This window comes from Acanthochromis polyacanthus, chromosome 18 (assembly GCF_021347895.1).
Source record: "Acanthochromis polyacanthus isolate Apoly-LR-REF ecotype Palm Island chromosome 18, KAUST_Apoly_ChrSc, whole genome shotgun sequence".
In the NCBI taxonomy this organism is placed as follows: domain Eukaryota; kingdom Metazoa; phylum Chordata; class Actinopteri; family Pomacentridae; genus Acanthochromis; species Acanthochromis polyacanthus.
Window position 1 is genome coordinate 739,631 of NC_067130.1, and position 22,375 is coordinate 762,005.

General features: G+C 43.8%; 1 protein-coding gene across 1 annotated transcript in view; it reads right to left on the bottom strand.

The window, feature by feature from the left end:
• musk (muscle, skeletal, receptor tyrosine kinase) overlaps window positions 1-21,711 on the bottom strand; it is a 36,481-nt gene extending 14,770 nt beyond the window's left edge. Inside the window, 11 exon segments of the mRNA XM_051938605.1 lie at window positions 1,693-1,916; window positions 2,885-3,078; window positions 3,163-3,426; window positions 6,533-6,539; window positions 6,894-7,053; window positions 10,406-10,530; window positions 10,668-10,809; window positions 11,014-11,141; window positions 13,155-13,306; window positions 14,770-14,896; window positions 21,490-21,711. Of these exon segments, the coding sequence (XP_051794565.1) occupies window positions 1,693-1,916; window positions 2,885-3,078; window positions 3,163-3,426; window positions 6,533-6,539; window positions 6,894-7,053; window positions 10,406-10,530; window positions 10,668-10,809; window positions 11,014-11,141; window positions 13,155-13,306; window positions 14,770-14,896; window positions 21,490-21,571 (1,605 nt within the window). The 5' untranslated portion in view covers window positions 21,572-21,711.
• Window positions 21,712-22,375: the final 664 nt, after the last annotated feature.

Genomic DNA, 22,375 nt, shown 5'->3' on the forward strand with positions numbered 1-22,375 from the left:
TTAAATTCTCATTCACTCAGAAATCATCAAACGTCAGCCAGTAGCAGGAGATTTAATCTGTACACAGTAAACATGTTTTCCAGCTGAACATAATAGTCTCAGAGCTAAACCAAACCTTCATCATATTTTTTTTATGTCATTCTGTGATCTCATGTGGTTTAGGATGAGAAGAAGAATCAAAACATTCATTCTGAACTTCGAATGCATGAGAAAGTTCTGTAGAGGCAAAGAAGGGGAAAAAAGCTGTGAACTGCATTCTGTGAAGGAATAAACATGTATAAATGTGTGTGTGTGTGTGTGTGTGTGTGTGTGTCTGTGTGTGTCTGTGTGTGTGTGTGTGTGTGTGTGTGTGTGTGTGTGTGTGTGTGTGTGTGTGTGTGTCTGTGTGTGTCTGTGTGTGTGTGTGTGTGTGTGTGTGTGTGTGTGTGTGCCAGGTCAGCAGAGAGGGAGGGGCTCATCATGTCACATCCTGCTTCTGGAAGCAATTAGCTTTCACACGCATGTGCTGCTCTACAGCCTACATCACTGAGGAACTCTAACACATTACACACACACACACACACACACACACACACACACACACACACACACACACATGTCTGGTTCTGATATCCCCGTGGGGACTTTCCATTGACTCCCATTCATATCTAACCCCTAACCCTAACCCTAACCCTAACCAACACCAAAACAATGCCTAACCCTAAAGAAACTTTTTGCACTTTTACTTTTTTCAGTAACAACAACATGGCCAAGAAAACACTGTTTCCCCCTGTGGGGACCTCATTTTTGGTCCCCACCATGACACGAGTCCCCACTGAGATAACATGGAGTCAGGTCAAAGTCCCCACCGGTACAGATAAACACGTACACACACACACACACACACACACACTAACAGTGCGTGCGTGTGTGTGTGTGTTTGTGTTCTTGTGTTTGCATTGTAAGCACTCTTGTGTGTTGTTTTTCTGCTTTAGAGGTCAGGAACGTCTGATATAAAACATCTCCATGATAAACATTCATCAGCTGCTACCAAACTTCATCAGCTCTGATCCCTTGTGTCCTTTTAATTTATTCTATCTTTAATTTATGGTGACAGACATTAATTAGCTACTGGAGACCAGAACAAGCTACTCAGGGACTATTTCTGCTCTACTGGCTCCAAGCAGCAACTAAAAATCAACACAATGCAACAACACTAACCCTGTTAGCATCACTAGTTTAGGATGCAAAAATGTAAAAAAAAAAAAAACTTTTCAGAGTTTGGAGAAAAACTATAAAAATGGTGGCATTACACCAAACATGCAAATCCTCGACCTAAACCCAGATTTTCACATTTGCATGTGTTGTCTTCAGACGGTTTGGAAAATAGTCGACACCTTCAGAAACACTTAGCAGATGTCTGGAAAACCATCTGACTGTCTGTCACACACGCCTAAAACACGCATGTAGCTGCCAATGAGTCCTCAAAGGAGGCCTCTGGTGGGCTACTACAACTGTGCAGTGATCACATAGTGTCAGGATGTTTCTCCAGAGAATCCAGCTGCTTCCTTAAACGGATCAGTTTGAACTGAGCTGTATGCCGTCTGCTGGTCAGTAATCAGATCCTCCGTTTCATCACAGAAACACTGAGGTCATTCTACGTTATATAAAAACAGGAATATGAACACAGAAGCACACCATCCATCCACATACCTGCTGGCTCCAGGCCTGACACTCAATCCCAGACCTCGTCACGTTAACGTCGCCTTGGTAGAAACGACCTCGGTCACTGTAGCAGGCTGCTGTTGGTACCACACAGCAGAAGGGACATCATGAGAGGCTACTTCTAACGTTTGTTTTTTAATAAATCACGCATCCATTGATTATTATTGACTGGATATAAACACACTCACTTGTAATTTGGTCTTTCTTGATGTCTGAAATGTAAAAAAAAAGAACAGATTCAAAAAGTAAGCTAGGATTATATTAGAGAGGAAACACACACACACACACACACACACACACACACACACACACACACACACACACACACACACACACACACACACACACACCTGCAGCTGTGTATTCTGGCTGAGTTACAGCCTTAATGTCCTCATCAGAATCTTTATTTCTGCTCACACCAGGATCTACATGGAGTCCTGCTTTCTCTGACGTGCGCTGCATTTACTACTAATAAATAAATCATAATTTACTGCCTTATGATAGATTGTTTTACTTTCAGGACTGCTGTGCTCAAACTGTGACAGATTAAAAAACGACAGTAATCAGACTTAAAGATAGCGTTGGTATTCTCCTGAATGATTCAGTGCACGTCTTTCACAGGGACAAATAAGATCCATTATTATACATACTATTTCTACTAACAACTAGGTACGTCTGACAATATCGGCCCACCAGTATCATCAGCCTGATATTGGCATAAAAATGTAATATCGGTCAGTGTCATCATCTGGGTTTTTGCCTATCATGAAAAGCGTTAAATGATACCAGGATTTTGCCGGCACTTACCGACTCATAGGAGGGAGAGTGTGAACTGTTGTTAGAAACAATAAAAATAAAAAATGTCATTTTTTCCATAACTTGAGTTGATGTAGTTTTTTTATTTTACAGACAATGTTTACATCTGAAAGCCTTTTTGTTTCTGAGAATGCATCCAATGGATCATCACAATAAAATGAGGCGTGATGTGGAGATATGTGAGGTTACCTAAAATTAGTTAAACAGTCCGCAGATATCGGTATCTGTTGATTTCGGAATCAGGGACAGAGAGTTGGACAGTACCAGACATCCCTACTAACAACCACCTGAGCTGTAAACAAACTGAGGGCTCATTTAGGACTACGTGATGAAATCCAGACTGACTCGGAGGAAGGTTTCTTACCTACAAAGGGAACGTATGTGCAGGCTTCAGGGTCGGTGTGGAGGCTGGGTAAGGCCTGGCAGTTGGGCAGCAGAGAATTAGGAGCATGAAGCCCAGAGGTGGAGCTGAAGAGGCCGTGTTGAACCGAACTGCTGCCCTCCAGCACCAACCACTCCTTATGGCAGTACAGCTCCTTCACCGCCAGGCAGTGTTCTCTGTTTAATGAGGGAAATAACGATGCTCCATCATTCATTCATTCATTCAAACATTCAGTGATTCATGAGGAGAGCCGGAGCTACCTGCAGACAGGTTTGGGAGCAGGTCCTAGTCCTGATGGGTTGCAGTCAGGGAAGGAGAAATGACAGAGCAGAGATCGTACAGCAGGACTACACAACCCGCTGAGTCCTTCTAGCTCCGCCCACCAGCTCCGGACCAGGTACTCCTGCGCGTCCTCGGGGTCCGAGTGGGAGGAGTTAAAGAACACCAGCGAATCATCGTGCAGGATTGAGCGGCAGACATCTCCACGATACGCACTGCAGTAGCCTGCTACCCCCTTATAGAGTCTGGAGGAAGGAAACAGGACTTTAACTGTTTTATGGCTTTTATAAGATTTACCTGTGAGAGAGAGATGGTTTATGATGAGCAGCAACGGCCCATAATTATTTAGTAGAGTCTGCAGTCTGATAGTTTTATAATGTCTTCTGCTTTTATTGCTTTTCAACATTGAATAAGAATCCATTTCTTTTTGGCTTTTTTGGCAAGAATTTACAAAAATATATATAATTAATTCTTTCAAAGTATAAACAGAATTTAACTAAAAATGTAAACTAAGCTTTTACCCCCTGATGCCCCTTGGAGCCCGTTTGAATGGGTTTCATCAGCTTTAACATTTGGACGCTGCAGTTTTACACTAATTTTCTTTCCCAAACTGCTGAAACTCTGAGATTCCACAGCAGTTGAAAGTGAGCAACCTTTCCAAGTCCAGCTGTAAATTCTCTGTTGTTTGGAGGTTCTCATTGACCGGTTCTTTCCATCCACATGGTTGTCTTCTACACTTTGGGTCATCGTCTTCTTGAAACTAATCTTTTCCCAGGTTCCAGTTCTCCTTCAGACCTCATCAGGCTGTTCTTCAGGATTTCCCTAGATGTTTCTGCATGCACTTTATCTCCTGACTTTACCAGCCCTCCAGGACCTGCTGCTGAGAAACCTCCCCGCATCATGATGCTGCCACCGCCATGCTTCACGGTGGGCTTGGTGTGTTTGTGATGATGGATATTGTTTGGTTTTGCGTGATGGTTAAAAAGCTCCATTTTGGTCACAGCAGAACAAAGAAGCTTCTTCCAGCTGACTTCATGCCTGCAGGTCAACTCTAGAGAAGATTTAATGACATGTTTTCTGCAGTGGCTTCCTCTTTACCATGTTCTCATGTAACTATGAGCAGCCAACAGCTGTTTGATGTCCATCTCAGAGGAGTCATGGGTGTCTTGGTGGCCTTCCTCTTTTGTCTCTTTCTTTCACTCAGTTTTTGAAGCTGGCCTCCTCCAGACATTTGCCTTCCATTCCTTAATGATGAATTAATCAGACCCACAGGGATATTTAGAGACTTGGAGACTTTCTTGAAGCCTCCTCCTGACTTTAGAGTTGCTTGGAGCATTCTTTAGTCTTCATGGTGTAGTTCTATCCAGGAGTATGATCCACCAGAGGGTGGACCTTCAGCATACATGTGTATTTGAACTACAATCACTACATTTAAATGATCTCCATTTGACTTCTTGCACGTGTGTTGAATTAGATGAGTCGTTTTAATACTTATGCAGTCATTTGTTTTAGATTTTTAATGTTGGACATTACTTTGTTTTTGACATGAAAGATTCTTTTTTGTCTCCAAATTAAACTGAGAATGATTCAACGTTGAAAATAAGACAAGATCTATTTTATTCATCCCAGAGGATCAGTAAGAAGGTTAGACTGGAGGACTGCACGGTACACACTGCACCGCCCTCTGCTTTAACACCACTGCCTGGATCCTTCAGTAGTTTGTGCATTATCTTTAGTAGTTTGTGTAGTTTGTGTATTATCTTCAGTAGTTTGTGTATTATCTTTAGTATTTTGTGTATTATCTTTAGTAGTTTGTGTATTATCTTTAGTAGTTTGTGTAGTTTGTGTATTATCTTTAGTAGTTTGTGTATTATCTTTAGTAGTTTGTGTATTATCTTTAGTAGTTTGTGTAGTTTGTGTATTATCTTCAGTAGTTTGTGTAGTTTGTGTATTATCTTTAGTAGTTTGTGTAGTTTGTGTATTATCTTCAGTAGTTTGTGTATTATCTTTAGTAGTTTGTGTATTATCTTTAGTAGTTTGTGTATTATCTGTATGTTTTATAACGTTTTTTTTTAGCAGTAAGAACTAGACCAACCAGTTTTACTGCTGACAGGTCATGAACATGTGAGGTGTGTCCACTGAAAAAGTAATAAGAAATCCACCTGAACTATCTCCTTTAACATCCTCCAGATGTTGCTCATGAAACAGGTTGTGGAAGGTTTGTGTGAAATTACATCCTGTCTGCCTCCAGAACCAGCAGCTCTGTCAGACTTACTGCGTACCAGACTCTGTTTGTCTGCTTGGTTTTTTTTTACGTCTGTTAGTCATGAATAGGATTCACATTTCTCTGTCTGACTGCCTGCTCTCCAGCAGACCTCCTCCTCTCCAGCAGACCTCCTCTCCAGCAGACCTCCTCTCCAGCAGACCTCTTCTCCAGCAGACCTCCTCCTTTCCAGCAGACCTCCTCCTCTCCAGCAGACCTCCTCTCCAGCAGACCTCCTCTCCAGCAGACCTCTTCTCCAGCAGACCTCCTCCTTTCCAGCAGACCTCCTCCTCTCCAGCAGACCTCCTCTCCAGCAGACCTCCTCCTTTCCAGCAGACCTCTTCTCCAGCAGACCTCCTCCTCTCCAGCAGACCTCTTCTCCAGCTCCTCTCTGCATTTCAGCCCTTACCAACTCCAGATGTGACCTCTCAGGGAGGTTGGTGCTCCACTTCAAGCCAAACCATCAAACCTAAATGTGACCTGTAAATCCATCAGCCCCACCTTTTCTTTATTTTCTCTCTTTCTTCCTCACCAAATAATCCAGATGTGGTCATGACTTGGCAGGTCGTGTTCAAGTCGAATCATTAAACCTGATTATGACCTGCAGCCTGATGTCTCTTAGGTACCTCATTTTTCATCAGGCTGGCCGAGCTGCCAGCCTTTCTCTTCCTTATTTTCTTCTTTTATTTCTTCCTCCCCTCCCTCTGCCTCTCTCTGCTGATTCTGTCTTTCTCTGCAGTTACAGAGTCCAGATGTGCTAACAGCTGCTGTGGTTCAGAAAGGTTCAGATTGAACTCCCACCATAGGAGTGATTGAAAGACAGACTCTGTTGTGGCAGAGCAGCTTCACTGGTGGAGACAAACTGTTGGATTCAAAAAACCCAATGGAACCACCCTCTGACGGTGTTCACGTAAAAAAAACAGTGGCAGGCAACAAACTGTGAAATTATTCCTGTTCCAAAGGGTTAAAATAGTTCTTATAAACTCTGTAGATCAAAATGATCACTGGACAGAAAATGCTGATGATTCATGCAGATAAACCAACAACAGAAACAGAGCAGAGACAGCTTCAAGAAATTATTGTCTTACCTCCACTCTACGGGGAAACGGCAAAATCCAGAGGACACCGGATGGGCGAGTGAAAAAAGAAGCGGAAGACACAGATTAGTCTTAAGAAGAGAAATAAAACCGTGATGCTTCTCCCTGCAGTTCATAGCTAAAAGAAAGCAGACTGCCAGGTGGAGGACAGTGTGTGGTCAGGATGAGGCATGTAGGCATGTGCTTTAAGGGGACGGTGGTCTGGGACCAAATGGGAAGGAACAAACAGCTGAGGACACACTGACAGCTAGAACAACACAAAGCAGTAGCAGCAACAACACACAGCTAGACAGAAGCTAACCAGAACTATTAACATCTCTCTGAATCTGATGTGGAGATCAAACATGTTCACCTGCCACCGTGACTCTTGCCGTCGCTTTGACCGTGTTAGCTCCAGCGCTGTGTTTGTTGGAGGCCAGACAGGTGAACAACGCCGGCTTATTGACCGTCACTTTAAGAACGGACAGAATCACCTCTCCTACCAGCGTCTCCTCCACTGATGCACCTAAAATCTAAAGAAAGAGGACATCAGACAGAAAATTAAATAACACCTGAAGCTTCACTATGTTCTCTAGCATGGAGCTGTCTGCTGCATTTAGAAACAGCTCAGACTCTAAAACTCCTCCCTGGTGATGATTCACAGATTCCTGATCATTTGTTCATAGAAAATGCTGATAAACTTTGAATTCACTACAACTATTTTGCTTATAGGATCAAAACTGTGCCTCCATGGCTGAAACACATCCTGACCCTCACTATAACTTCTATGAAGCTACTCTGGGACACCAGAAAGTAGAACTTAAGATGTGCTGTTCATGGTTTCTAAAGCTCAGTATTTATAATGCTGCTAGCTGGAGCTGAAGACGAAGATCTCAAAACCCCAAAAAACAATGTTTCCATTTGCAACCAGGATGAGATTCAGAGCAAATGTGGCCTTAATTAAGCCTTCACTAACGTAGACAGGTGAGTTCTGTAGAACAGGTTATGGTAAATGGGTAAATCAGGCATAGAGACTAAAACCAGGTTTGTACCAGGCTGTAAACATGTTTATTTCTTCTACACAGTCGGGCATTTTAACACCGTCCAATGAGACAGCCTCAGGTGGTCATTCAAGGAACTACAGTTTTCGGCACTTCAGCTACGTGTCCACTAGATCCAACAGTTTCCTGCATCCCATTCATTGTATGTGTGAAACACACCGTGTTGCATTTCCAGCTGTAATCTGGTGCGTCTTCCACATCTCATTAGCATAAAGTAGACTTGACTTCTACTTGCAGAACTCCGATGCATCACAAACTTTCCTCAAACGTCTGAACTAGCCGTCAATGAACTAAAACCAGGACAGATTCCGCAGCTCATTTCTCGCCTTAAATGCTTTCAGAAATGTTTTTCGCTGAACTGTTTACGTAACAAAAGAAAAAGTTTGCGACCGAGCCGCCATGTTTGACATCCAGGGGCAGACAGCTCCCGAGGGGCAGGATCGTTGGAGAAGAAGGAAGCAGGAGTTGAACACCGACTACTGGCCTCAAAGACACGCCCACCAAGATGGAGATGTTCAGATGCCACGAGTTTACATGCAGGAAAAATGCACCTAGTGGACACGTAGCATTACACCTTTTCCTCATTCTCCAGAAGCTGAGGTTGTCTTTACTCTAACTGCTGTCTTTTTCAGAGGAGGAAGGTAAAAGACTGAGATTCAGGGAGATTTGACTTTTTTACTTTTCAGTGTGGAAATGTGGAGTAGAAATGATTCTTATAATTTCTCCTGGCTGTAATCATGAAATCATCCAGATTCCTGATTACAGTCGTGGCTCTGAGGTAATGAAATTAAACGCATATAAATGTGTCTGTAAACGATTTGAAAACTCCCCAGTATTCACACGATGTAAATGGAGCCCATTAATGAGTCTGTTGTTTTTAGGTCTCTATTCACACTTTCATGCTTCTAAATGATAAATGGGAGTGTGTGCAGTGTGTGTGCAGTGAATGTGTGTTAGTCAGGTGCTGATATGTGACTATGTCTATATTTGAAGCTGTGTCTGACACCGCCTGTTTTTAGGACGAGCTCCATCCAGCTGAAATTAATGACCTGAACAAGCTGCCAGAAAACCAGCTCCCACAGTCATTTTAATCAGCGCACACTATTTACAAGCATCATGGGCCCGTAATCACGTTGTAGTCACACCCAGGTCCATTAACTAGCCAGACGTTATGTGGCGTATGTCGACCGCAACACGCCTAAAAATGTCTGCTGCCTTGTTGGAAACATGTTCAACATTCCTGAGGTGGATTTCTGGGATCCATTGTTCCTCTTAGAGGTTTATTAGGTGTATTTCAGGTTCCATCAACACCTTCAGAGCTTAAGAATCTTGGTCTACATGGTATTCCTTCATCACTCTTAAAAAAACAGCCCAATTAAAGCTGATAACAATGTATATTATTAGCTAAATGCAATCCAATCTCTTCAATCCTCAGTCACGATAATGAAAATTCCTCTGCTGTTTATTCCTCTGATCCCACAGCCAGTCTGAGTGCACGTTAACTGGTGTGTGTGTGTGTGTGTGTGTGTGTGTGTGTGTGTGTGTGTGTGTGTGTGTGTGTGTGTGTGTGTGTGTGTGTGTGTGTGTGTGTGTGTGTGTGTGTGTGTGTGTGTGAAGCACAGAGATAGACAGGGAGGGATAAGAGGCTAATTTCTTGTATATGCATCACAGTATCTTGGATTTAAGCTCCGCAGTCGTGTCGTGGTTTCTATTTTTGACTTTCTAATTGTTTTGCTGATGGAGCCTGATGGATGATGAACAGGACATCAGTGAAAAGAACACAATAAAACCACTTAGGAAGAGAACATCGCTTCTGTAGGAAAAGACCAGGAAACACGGGGAGTCTCTATGTACAGCTGCTGTGGATGAGCAGCTGAATGTCCGACACCTCTGGACAGCTGGGGACAGATTCGTTTCCACATGTTCATTCTAGCCTCCTACATTTACGCAGAAGCTGGAGAGCTGAGTCTGGAAAATGGTCTGGTTGTATCTCATTATCATTCTGCTTTAAGGTAGAAAATACTCTGGTTGGTTTGTAGTTCTTTGAACAGATGCTGAGCCCAGGATGCAGCTGTGGTGCCCCTCCAGATTAGAACCAGTGGGGTTTGTTTGGAGGAACATTTTCATGTATAGAAGAGCTCTGGCATTAAAATCATTCAATACTGAACAAATAAAGCAGGTCTGCATTTGTGTATGTTCAAATGTTCTGCATTTTCAGTATGCAGGTTGTCACTCCACCATGCATTGCTATAAACTACTGTTGAGCTTGTGTGTCCTCACAAACACAAACTTTGTGTGCACGTGCACATGATGAAATATAGAAATGAATGTAGAAAGTATAACACAGCTCTCTACAGACTGTGATAATATGTGAGTTTCAGGCGTTAACTACTAGAAGATGAGTTGATCTAGAAGTTCCATCTGGATATAAAGTTCAGGATATTGGTGCTTTTATAGAGCTTAACTACCTTTGACATGTAGATTTCATACATAAAACTGGATTATTTAATTCCACTGATGACTTTCTTGTCCATCCACTCTATTATTGTCTCTGCGTTCTCATTATGTAAGGCTCCACAGCTGACAATGCGTCACAATGTTAGCTACGTGCTAACATTCCTCTAATGCTGGCTGAGTTCGCTGACATCTGAAGCAAACTCAACCACTGGACTGAGAAGACAGACAACATTCTGGTTCAATCAAAAGTCTTTATAGGAGGCCAAGAGGACTAGAAACACACATGGATGGATGGAAACTGGATTTGATTTGGATTTCATTCCAAAATTCAACCCATTTTCATCCATTCTTGAATCTGAAGACTCACAGTATTCCCGTTTTCCAGCCAGGTGATGGTGGGGATGGGATTTCCTGTGGCGTTACACTCCAGTGAAACCTGGCTACCATACGCTACTCTCTTCTCCTTTGGAACCCGCAGGATTCGCGCTGGAGCTGAACATGTAAAACCACACATAGATAAATGGCATAAACTCAAACAGAGCCACACTATAGCTGGCTGAATGTCCATGCCTTAAACTCTATGTGTGTACATTTAAGAATAGAAAGTGAATCTGCTTTTAAATACGTACCCTGTACCTCTATGGTGACGGGCTTTGAAAAGGCCAAACCGAAGCTATTCCTGGCCACACAGCGGTACTGTCCTGCATCCTCCTTCTGGATGTTATGGATTTTCAGAGCGCCATAGTCCAGTATGGTAATCCGCTCACTGACCTGGAGGAGAACGGAGGTCTTAGATTTAGAACTATTACTATGATCTAAGGCAAAGAGATGCATAAAAGTCAGAATCAAAAGTTTAATTTGGGCTTTTTATGGTAGCGTGCTGCAGCTTTTATGCTTCTGGAGGAAGCTATTCTTTAGATTGTGTAGCTGTAGTTTAGATTTTATTGTTGTTGTCCTTTTGGTCCTATTGTTGACCTTGATGAGCTCATCGTCCTTCAGCCAGGTGACGTCTGGTTTGGGGTTGCCAAGGGTAACACACGGCAGCACGGCTTTGGATTCTACCAGGAGGGTCACGTTGGTGGGATGTCGTTTGATCTGAGGCTCTGATTGAGAGACAGACAGGAGAAGACAATTCAGTGGTTTAGACTTTAAATCTCAGTAATCAGGACCAGAGCTCTAACAGACTCCAGCTACGACCTTGGAGCGCTAACAGACTCCAGCTATGACCTTGGAGCTCTAACAGACTCCAGCTACGACCTTGGAGCTCTAACAGACTCCAGCTACGACCTTGGAGCGCTAACAGACTCCAGCTACGACCTTGGAGCGCTAACAGTCTCCAGCTACGACCTTGGAGCTCTAACAGACTCCAGCTACGACCTTGGAGCGCTAACAGACTCCAGCTACGACCTTGGAGCTCTAACAGACTCCAGCTACGACCTTGGAGCTCTAACAGACTCCAGCTACGACCTTGGAGCGCTAACAGACTCCAGCTACGACCTTGGAGCTCTAACAGACTCCATCTACGACCTTAGAGCGCTAACAGACTCCAGCTACGACCTTGGAGCTCTAACAGACTCCAGCTACGACCTTGGAGCGCTAACAGACTCCAGCTACGACCTTGGAGCGCTAACAGACTCCAGCTACGACCTTGGAGCTCTAACATGGGGCGGCATGGCTAAGTGGGTAGAGTGGCCGTCTTGTAACTGGAAGGTTGCCGGTTCGATCCTCGGCCCGTCAAGCTCATGTCGAGGTGTCCCTAAGCAAGACACCGAACCCCTAAAGGACTGTGGTTAGCACCTTGCATGGCAGCTCCCGCCATCAGTGTGTGAATGGGTAAATGTGACATATCATCATGTAAAGCGCTTTGGATAAAAGCGCTATATAAATACAACCATTTAACAGACTCCAGCTACGACCTTGGAGCTCTAACAGACTCCAGCAATGACCTTGGAGCTCTAACAGACTCCAGCTACGACCTTGGATCTTTAACAGACTCCAGCAATGACCTTGGAGCTCTAACAGACTCCAGCTACGACCTTGGATCTTTAACAGACTCCAGCAATGACCTTGGATCTTTAACAGACTCCAGCAATGACCTTGGAGCTCTAACAGACTCCAGCTACGACCTTGGATCTTTAACAGACTCCAGCAATGACCTTGGAGCTCTAACAGACTCCAGCTACGACCTTGGATCTTTAACAGACTCCAGCAATGACCTTGGAGCTCTAACAGACTCCAGCTACGACCTTGGATCTTTAACAGACTCCAGCAATGACCTTGGAGCTCTAACAGACTCCAGCTACGACCTTGGAGCACTAACAGACTCCAGCTACGACCTTGGATCTTTAACAGACTCCAGCAATGACCTTGGAGCTCTAACAGACTCCAGCTACGACCTTGGATCTTTAACAGACTCCAGCAATGACCTTGGAGCTCTAACAGACTCCAGCTACGACGTTGGATCTTTAACAGACTCCAGCAATGACCTTGGAGCTCTAACAGACTCCAGCTACGACCTTGGAGCGCTAACAGACTCCAGCTACGACCTTGGAGCGCTAACAGACTCCAGCTACGACCTTGGAGCTCTAACATGGGGCGGCATGGCTAAGTGGGTAAAGTGGCTGTCTTGTAACTGGAAGGTTGCCGGTTCGATCCTCGGCCCATCAAGCTCATGTTGAGGTGTCCCTGAGCAAGACACCGAACCCCTAATTGCTCCTGATGGACTGTGGTTAGCACCTTGCATGGCAGCTTCCACCATCAGTGTGTGAATGGGTAAATGTGACATATCATCATGTAAAGCGCTTTGGATAAAAGCACTATATAAATACAACCATTTAACAGACTCCAGCTACGACCTTGGAGCTCTAACAGACTCCAGCTATGACCTTGGATCTCTAACAGACTCCAGAAATGACCTTGGATCTTTAACAGACTCCAGCAATGACCTTGGAGCTCTAACAGACTCCAGCTACGACCTTGGAGCTCTAACAGACTCCAGCTATGACCTTGGAGCTCTAACAGACTCCAGCTATGACCTTGGAGCTCTAACAGACTCCAGCTATGACCTTGGAGCTCTAACAGACTCCAGCTATGACCTTGGAGCAAACCAAACGTACTCATCTTCAGCTGCAGGGCTCCACAGCTCTTGGCCGGCTCTCCGATGCCGTTGTTGGCGAGGCAGCAATACTCTCCATTATCTGACTCTCTGACATGAGGGATGACCAGCATCTGACCCTGTTCTCTGATCAGGTAGCGAGTGTCGTAGTACCTGGAGGAGTGAGAAGGAAAGGGGAGTGTGGTGATGAGCAGGAGTGACCACCGAATACTTTCTACTGTTGTAGATGTTGGTATTAACCAATATTACCAATATTTCATCAAACTATTAGCTCTGCAAACTCCTGAAGATGTATCAGCATGTTTGTCAGTAGTAGTCATCGTATGATAGTTTTTAATCCTTATGTCAGCCTTTTAATGTACATAAAGTTTAAGTTTAGCTCTGCAATGACCAGATAATGTTTGTTTTCAGTGTGTTCTGTTACCTAGACTGGTTTACTGCCCTTAGACCCTCACTTTAACCCTCCTGTTGTTTTCATTTATGGGCACCAAAAAATATAGTTTCTTTGTCTGAAAAAAAATCAAAAATTCAGCAAAAAAATCCCTAAATTTCTGAAAATTTGCCAAACCTTCAGGAAGAAAATTCCAAAAGTTTAATTTAAAAAAAATCTCCCAAATTTGCAAAAAAAAAAAAAATCTTGTAAATATTTTCGAAAAATGAGTAAAAATCTTCTAATAAATGAGTAAAAATATCTGAAGTGATTGCATATATATCAGTAAAACTTCTAATATTTTCTTTAAGAACATTCACAAAAAATCTTTTTTTTGTGAATGTTCTTAAAGAAACATTTTTAACATTTCTTTTTATTTCCAACGAAAAATTTTCAAAAATTTCCCAAAAATGTTGAAAATGTGGACATCAGAAGTTTCACTGTGAAAATATATTTATTCCCACATTTTCAAACTTTAAAACGGGTCAATCTGACCCCCAGGACGACACCAGGGTTAATGGTTAATATGTGAATAACCAACATGTTATCTTTTAATTGTGGTAAAGAACGTTTTATTTGGTAAAACACAGACGGACAGCGCAGGTCTGCTTTCTGTTGGTTGGTTTCAGTCTGCTAATGTCTGTGAATGTCCAGATATCCTTACATGGATATTTCTTTAAAATAAAACAGTTGTGGATGTTAAATTGAAGCCAACAGCAGCAGATCCTCTCCTAACCCTGCAGACATCCAGACAGCTCATCAACACTAACAGAACCAGCAGCACAGTCATCAGAACGACTGCAGCCAAAGTTAGCGTCATGCTCTCATGTTTAGCGCCTCCTGACACCGCCTGACTCAGCCCTAAACTGGGCCTGCAACCCCACGGAGTCCAGACAACCTGTGCAGGTGTTTGAATATACGCAACACCCGCACAGCAGCTCATATTAAAACAGAGAATGGCTAGAAATTCTCCAAAAGAAATGCTGCAGTTGTAGGAGTTTGTGTCTGTTTTTCTTGAGTATTTTTAGTTGGTATCATCATTTGCACTTAAAATCTTAAAGCTGAAGTCTCTCTGAGGTACTTTAAATATTCCTCTCAGCATAAAAACTCTGACATCCAAAGCTATCTGCAGAAGTACTGACAGAGTTTCAGCACTGGTTGGTCTAGGTTACAGCTGTAAACTCACATAATGGGATGGTTGTTCTTGGTCCAGGAGATATCAGCAGGAGGACGAGACTCCACCTCACAGATGAAGGTGGCGTTGTGGTCCAGCAGAACATCCACCGTCTCTAATAAGGTGATGATTCGAGGCGCTGGGTGACGATGAGGCAGAGAAAGCATGAGACTTTAGTTATAAAACAGCAAATCCATTAGTTTTTATGGAAACAGAGACATGAGTGAACAAGAACCTCAAGGTTTTTGGTTCACCAGAACACATGGCAGACATGCAGATGAAGAATTACCTGCTAACTTCATCACTAATGCACATTATTCTAGAAAATAAGAGTCTCTGGAAATAAAACATGGACAGCCGCATGGTTTCAGCCCATTTATTTTCCATTCTTTGCATTCCAGTGTAAGTCTGAGTCTGTTTTAGTTCGTTAGCATCCCTCTGCTGACTAATGAAACCAGATCAGAAGTTTGTTTTGAGGTTTGTCCGTTTTGAGAGCAGAGAAATGACGGCCCTCAGGTGGCTCATTATTAACAATTGGAGGAAAGGGTGGATGGTTGAGATGAAGGACAGGTGTAGAAGGGCGAGTATTTAGAGGATCTGAGTTACGGTAAAGCTTTGTTTCTTATTCAAGCACAAGTTCATGCAAGGACAGCTTTTTATTTTCAGCCTCAAGGGCAGCCTCATTGTTTTCCACTATCTGCTTTCAACAGATGGTCTGTGTTTCGAGGAAAGTAGATAAATATACGCGGTCTGTATGGACTGATTATGCAGATTATTTATGTACAGATCAATCGGAGGTGATTGATATTTATCTCATCTACATACGCAGCTTTAATCATGGAGGGAAAATGAGAAGAGGGATTATTTTCAGACAAGGGTAAAAGGGAACCCAGGGTCAGTTAAATAGTGTAGTATTTATTTATCCACTGCTCTGGGTGAATGCATTAAGGAGTAGAAAACAAAAAGGGGGAGTCAAATCAAAGGAAAACAGGGATAAAAGATGGAGAAAGATAGCGGTGGCAGCAGCTGTTTGTCTGTGGATTCAGATCAGAGACGTCGGGTTGCTTTAAACTTTGCCTGAACTAAGGAGAGGAAGAGGAGAAATAGAAAACAGAGGCAACAGAGGAGAGGGAAGGATTAGACTTTAAAGGACACTGAAGCTTGCTTTGTCTCCTGTGGAACGAATATTTCACAACAGAAAGAGCCACATTTCCACCCTCAGTCTGAGCTTACTGCTGCTGTTTGACTGAAGAAAAAGTCATTATAAATCAGACTGAGAGCTGACATGAGGGTAGAATATAATCCAAGGTCAAAGGAGGGTGAAAGAAGCTGCTTTTAGTTGTTTTTCTGTGTGGAGTCTGATGCTTAGCCGTGCTCTTTGGCTCTTTAATACAATATTATCCATACAACCTGCATGGATTCCTGTGTGATTTTGTATTTTATAGACATTCGTGGACTCCAGAGGATGAATCCTAACGGAAGTTTGACCTCACATCCTGCTGCTGCTGCATCACTACAACAGCTAACAGATTTAGCTTAAAGTCAGGAAGTTTTTCCCTTTCAGAAGCTTCAGAAGTCTAATGCTGAGTGGTACATACAGAATGAGCTTTTAAAATCTAATCTTGCCAGTATTTTGTCTGATGGATAACATCAGAAGCTATGAGTCATTATTTAGAGCCAGAAAGAGTCTCTGTGGTCCGACCTGGTCAGAGGTTCTTGTTCTGTGTTGTTTGGACACCAGAGGTGCTGCTGAAGCCCCCAGAGGAGAGAACTTATCTGGCCTTTACTGCTGAATTACAAAGACCTGCTTAATCCACATCAATGGTCTTTCATTATCAGTAGTTTTCTCCTTCTTGCTAAACCAGAACTAGAGACTGTAGGTCTATAGAAGTCTGACTTTAAACACTAAAATCCTCTCATTTTAGAGCCAACCAGTGACCAAATACAGCCACTTTGTCACAGTTAGCGTTGTGTAATCAGAGTTCAGCTCCACCACTTTCGACTTTTACAGCATTCTTGTTTTCATTGCTGATACCAAAACCCACTGAATTCTTTCCATCGTTTCTAGTTTTATCTCCTCCAGTATCCATCAGGTTTCTCTGCCTTCTAAACTCAATCCTTTCCCATAAAAGTTTACTTTCTGCAGAGCTGGAACTTATAACCTCGGGTCCCTTTGGTGTTTGCTTTGATTTGAGTTTGTCCTCCAGGTTTTTTTTCTGTACTTGCAGTCAGATTGTAAACAGTATTCTTCTCCTTTCTTCTTCTTTTTTCTCTCACTCATGCATTTCATTGTGGTTGAATGAGGATGAACACAGAGACAGGATTGTTCTGCTGCATGTCTGGAGATCAGATGTCCTTGGAGTGTTTGTCCTGGCTCCGTTCACAGACATGCTGAGCAACACGAAACACTCTTTAACCTCTCATAGAATAGGAGGTTCTGATTAACCAGCTACAGTTTAATGACTGCTTTATTCCATGGGCCACTGTAAAATGTTTACACAGATCTTATTGGTTCTTGATCCTACATACTTACATGCTGTAATATTGTTTTGGCTAATTTACAACACTACTCAATAAGCCTTGTAGGAAAGACACTAAATATGTTTTTAGGGACTCATTAATAATGATTAGAGTGCTTTTTTCTTTGTTGGCTCACTGTCATTTCAAATTAAGTCAAACAGACAATCAAAGCCAGTTGATCCCAGCAGAACACATGAAAGTCAGTCTTTTTGTGTCATCCATCTTTGCTTTGTGCGTCTGACTCACGCCCCAAAACCACATCTAAGAGTCGACAGTTTGATTATAATAGCACACTTTTACTGCACTTGTCAGTCTGGAGTTGCTAAATATTTATTTGCAGTCACAGCCTGGTGAACTGCGGTGGAAAATCTGAAACTTGCTTACGTTTCCTTCAAACAGCTGTCATAAAGAAATGTTAGGCCTGTAGTTCAGCATAAAAACACACACTTTGGATGTTTTATAAGCAGGATTTACAGTATTTAAAACATTAGAGTGGCACAATACAGATCCAGGAGCAGCTGTAAACAGAGAACGCTGCACAGACGATGCTGGATTTCACTTTATATGATAAATAGCTTTAGAAGAAGCCTCATCTCCCGTATTCTTATTAAACACCACCAGTAGAATGATGGCATCCATATTTATTTATCCTTTGAATCACTGGCATGTTCTGCACCCCTAACATACCATAAATACATGTTTTCTAATGGGATTTTATATTTGGAACCTTTCATAAGATGAACAACATTCAAAGCATTAAAGAGTCATATTTCATATAAAACAAGTACAGATGCTGCTGTAAATGTAGAAATGTGCATGGATGATGATGGATGTCACTGTAGGAGGAATGTTGTAGCTTCAGAATGAATTCTACTGACATCACTAAGCATCATCTGTTGGTCTTCTTTGTAAAACATGATAGCATCCACATTTATATCAGCTGATTAACCAAGATGAGATGAGATGTTTTGATTTGCATCTTATTTATATATTTAGCATCTATTCCAGAGTAAGTATAACACCAGATATTTCACAGGGTTTTTAAAGAGTAAACTATTAATATTTCACAGAAGTCCAGCCTGAACCCACACCATCCCATCGTTTCACCTGTTTTCAACCAAATCAGAGTGTGACAGCATCTATCCCACCTGTTCCTCTGAACCAATCAGCATCGCTGCATATCTGAACCTATTAACACGTCTATATCATGTATGTAACTGATCCCATCTCACATGTTCTGATCCTGGACTCAAAGCAGACTTTACTGCCTCAGCAACAGGTTGGATGTGGAGGTGGATCATATTATAATCTGATTTATTAGCACAGTGTTGAATCATTCTGTAGCTACTGGACAGAGAAACAGAGTGGAGGAAGAAGTTCCAGACCTATTCTACCTCCTCTATCTCCTCTACCTCCTCTACCTCCTCTACCTCCTCTACCTCCTCTATCTCCTCTACCTCCTCTATCTCCTCTATCTCCTCTACCTCCTCTATCTCCTCTACCTCCTCTGCCTCCTCTGCCTCCTCTATCTCCTCTACCTCCTCTACCTCCTCTACCTCCTCTATCTCCTCTACCTCCTCTATCTCCTCTATCTCCTCTACCTCCTCTATCTCCTCTACCTCCTCTGCCTCCTCTGCCTCCTCTATCTCCTCTACCTCCTCTATCTCCTCTACCTCCTCTATCTCCTCTATCTCCTCTACCTCCTCTATCTCCTCTACCTCCTCTGCCTCCTCTGCCTCCTCTATCTCCTCTACCTCCTCTACCTCCTCTATCTCCTCTACCTCCTCTATCTCCTCTATCTCCTCTACCTCCTCTACCTCCTCTGTCTCCTCTACCTCCTCTGCCTCCTCTGCCTCCTCTGCCTCCTCTGCCTCCTCTGCCTCCTCTACCTCCTCTACCTCCTCTATCTCCTCTACCTCCTCTACCTCCTCTACCTCCTCTACCTCCTCTATCTCCTCTATCTCCTCTACCTCCTCTACCTCCTCTACCTCCTCTACCTCCTCTACCTCCTCTATCTCCTCTACCTCCTCTATCTCCTCTATCTCCTCTACCTCCTCTACCTCCTCTACCTCCTCTATCTCCTCTATCTCCTCTACCTCCTCTATCTCTTCTATCTCCTCTACCTCCCCTATCTCCTCTATCTCCTCTACCTCCTCTACCTCCTCTATCTCCTCTATCTCCTCTACCTCCTCTATCTCCTCTATCTCCTCTATCTCCTCTGCCTCCTCTGCCTCCTCTGCCTCCTCTGCCTCCTCTACCTCCTCTACCTCCTCTATCTCCTCTACCTCCTCTACCTCCTCTACCTCCTCTATCTCCTCTACCTCCTCTACCTCCTCTATCTCCTCTATCTCCTCTATCTCCTCTACCTCCTCTGCCTCCTCTATCTCCTCTACCTCCTCTATCTCCTCTACCTCCTCTACCTCCTCTACCCCCTCTACCTCCTCTACCTCCTCTACCTCCTCTACCTCCTCTATCTCCTCTATCTCCTCTACCTCCCCTATCTCCTCTATCTCCTCTGCCTCCTCTGCCTCCTCTATCTCCTCTACCTCCTCTACCTCCTCTACCTCCTCTACCTCCTCTATCTCCTCTATCTCCTCTACCTCCTCTACCTCCTCTACCTCCTCTACCTCCTCTACCTCCTCTATCTCCTCTACCTCCTCTACCTCCTCTATCTCCTCTATCTCCTCTATCTCCTCTACCTCCTCTACCTCCTCTATCTCCTCTATCTCCTCTATCTCCTCTGCCTCCTCTGCCTCCTCTATCTCCTCTACCTCCTCTATCTCCTCTACCTCCTCTACCTCCTCTACCCCCTCTACCTCCTCTACCTCCTCTACCCCCTCTACCTCCTCTACCTCCTCTACCTCCTCTACCTCCTCTATCTCCTCTGCCTCCTCTATCTCCTCTACCTCCTCTATCTCCTCTACCTCCTCTACCTCCTCTACCTCCTCTGCCTCCTCTATCTCCTCTACCTCCTCTATCTCCTCTACCTCCTCTATCTCCTCTACCTCCTCTACCTCCTCTACCTCCTCTGCCTCCTCTATCTCCTCTACCTCCTCTATCTCCTCTATCTCCTCTATCTCCTCTACCTCCTCTGCCTCCTCTATCTCCTCTACCTCCTCTATCTCCTCTACCTCCTCTACCTCCTCTACCCCTCTACCTCCTCTATCTCCTCTACCTCCTCTGCCTCCTCTACCTCCTCTACCTCCTCTACCTCCTCTATCTCCTCTGCCTCCTCTATCTCCTCTACCTCCTCTATCTCCTCTACCTCCTCTACCTCCTCTACCCCCTCTACCTCCTCTACCTCCTCTACCCCCTCTACCTCCTCTACCTCCTCTACCTCCTCTACCCCCTCTACCTCCTCTACCTCCTCTACCCCCTCTACCTCCTCTACCTCCTCTACCTCCTCTACCTCCTCTATCTCCTCTATCTCCTCTATCTCCTCTACCTCCTCTATCTCCTCTACCTCCTCTACCTCCTCTACCCCCTCTACCTCCTCTACCTCCTCTACCCCTCTACCTCCTCTACCTCCTCTACCTCCTCTATCTCCTCTACCTCCTCTGCCTCCTCTATCTCCTCTACCTCCTCTATCTCCTCTACCTCCTCTACCTCCTCTACCCCCTCTACCTCCTCTACCCCCTCTACCTCCTCTACCTCCTCTACCCCCTCTACCTCCTCTACCCCCTCTACCTCCTCTACCTCCTCTACCCCCTCTACCTCCTCTACCTCCTCTACCTCCTCTACCTCCTCTATCTCCTCTGCTTCCTCTAGCTCACTCTGCACAGAGAGGACACTCCAAAATGTAGGAAGGCTCTAGATTAGTCAGATTTACACTATGTTGGCCTATAAACACCTTCTCCGTTTCGCTGCAGGATGGAAGGTGGAAACAGGTGGAAAAGTTCGGCTGTGTCCTCTTTAGGAAACTCAGACACTCGAACAGAAGGATGCTTTTTATTTTCTCACTTATCCATGTTTTAGTGCAGATTTTTGGTTTCCATTGACTCATGTAGAAGGTGTAATAGGACGTTCTTTAAACCTTTCTCCTTTTTGTTCTCTTTACTGTAGATTCTAGTGTCATTATCACAGCTTGTAGACTAAAATAATATGGTCATATTTCATATAAATGAGGCAGCAGCTCTAAAGAAGTGACAGAATGTGGGGAACTCGCTGAAAAAGACACACTTTACAGATCTCTCCTGTGGAAGTGGCTCTTACCTCTTTGCATGCCGTAACTGGAAGTGACCAAAGCCAGCAGAAAGACGAACACAGTCACCATTCTGGAGCTGGAAGGATCCATCAGAACAGAGCTTTAGGTCCAGTTAGAGAAAAACCCGGTGTTTAGATCCTCATGTCAGCTGAGGAGACGTTCCTGTCGGTTCTGTTGGCGTGTCTCTGTTTGCGTCTTACCCAGAGGCAGCCATGAGCTCTGATCTGAACTCCAACCAGCTCCGTCTCTGTGTGTCTCTGATGATGGACAGAAGCAGCTGCTGGCTGTCCTCATGTACAGACACTCAGATCCTGCAGCTCTAAAGCTCTGAAGGCTCCAGAGCTGGAGATCCGTCCACGTCCAGAGTCAACAACACCGACAGCCCAGTGCTTAGTAATCATACAAGCTTCACTGGAAATTCACACATATTTCAGTGCAGATATACTTTAAAAACATAGAAATTAAATACACAGAGCCCAAGTTAATTCATTTAACATATAATGCAGAGCTACTTCTCATTTTATTTCCACAAACTGAGCGGTGAGTTAATCCAATCCGAGGTAGAAACTAAAACAAACTGAGAAAGTGATTAAAGTTAGATCACCAAAAACAGACAAGAGAAGCTGCATGAGAGAACTTTCTGTGTTAAACAAACCACATTCTGCATGTCTCTATATCCTCTTTATCATTAATATGCAGACAAACAGCACTATTAGTGCATGTTTAGCGTGTCACATCACACAGGCGTGTTCCAGCTCGCTGCTTAGCGTGTAATATACGGTTACACGCTGACCAGGAGGAGCCTTTTGTCCACCTGTTCCTCTATGTCCTGTTTTATTTTAGGAAAGGAATGGCATCTCATGTGCTCCTCATCCATTCTGCTGATGGACTATT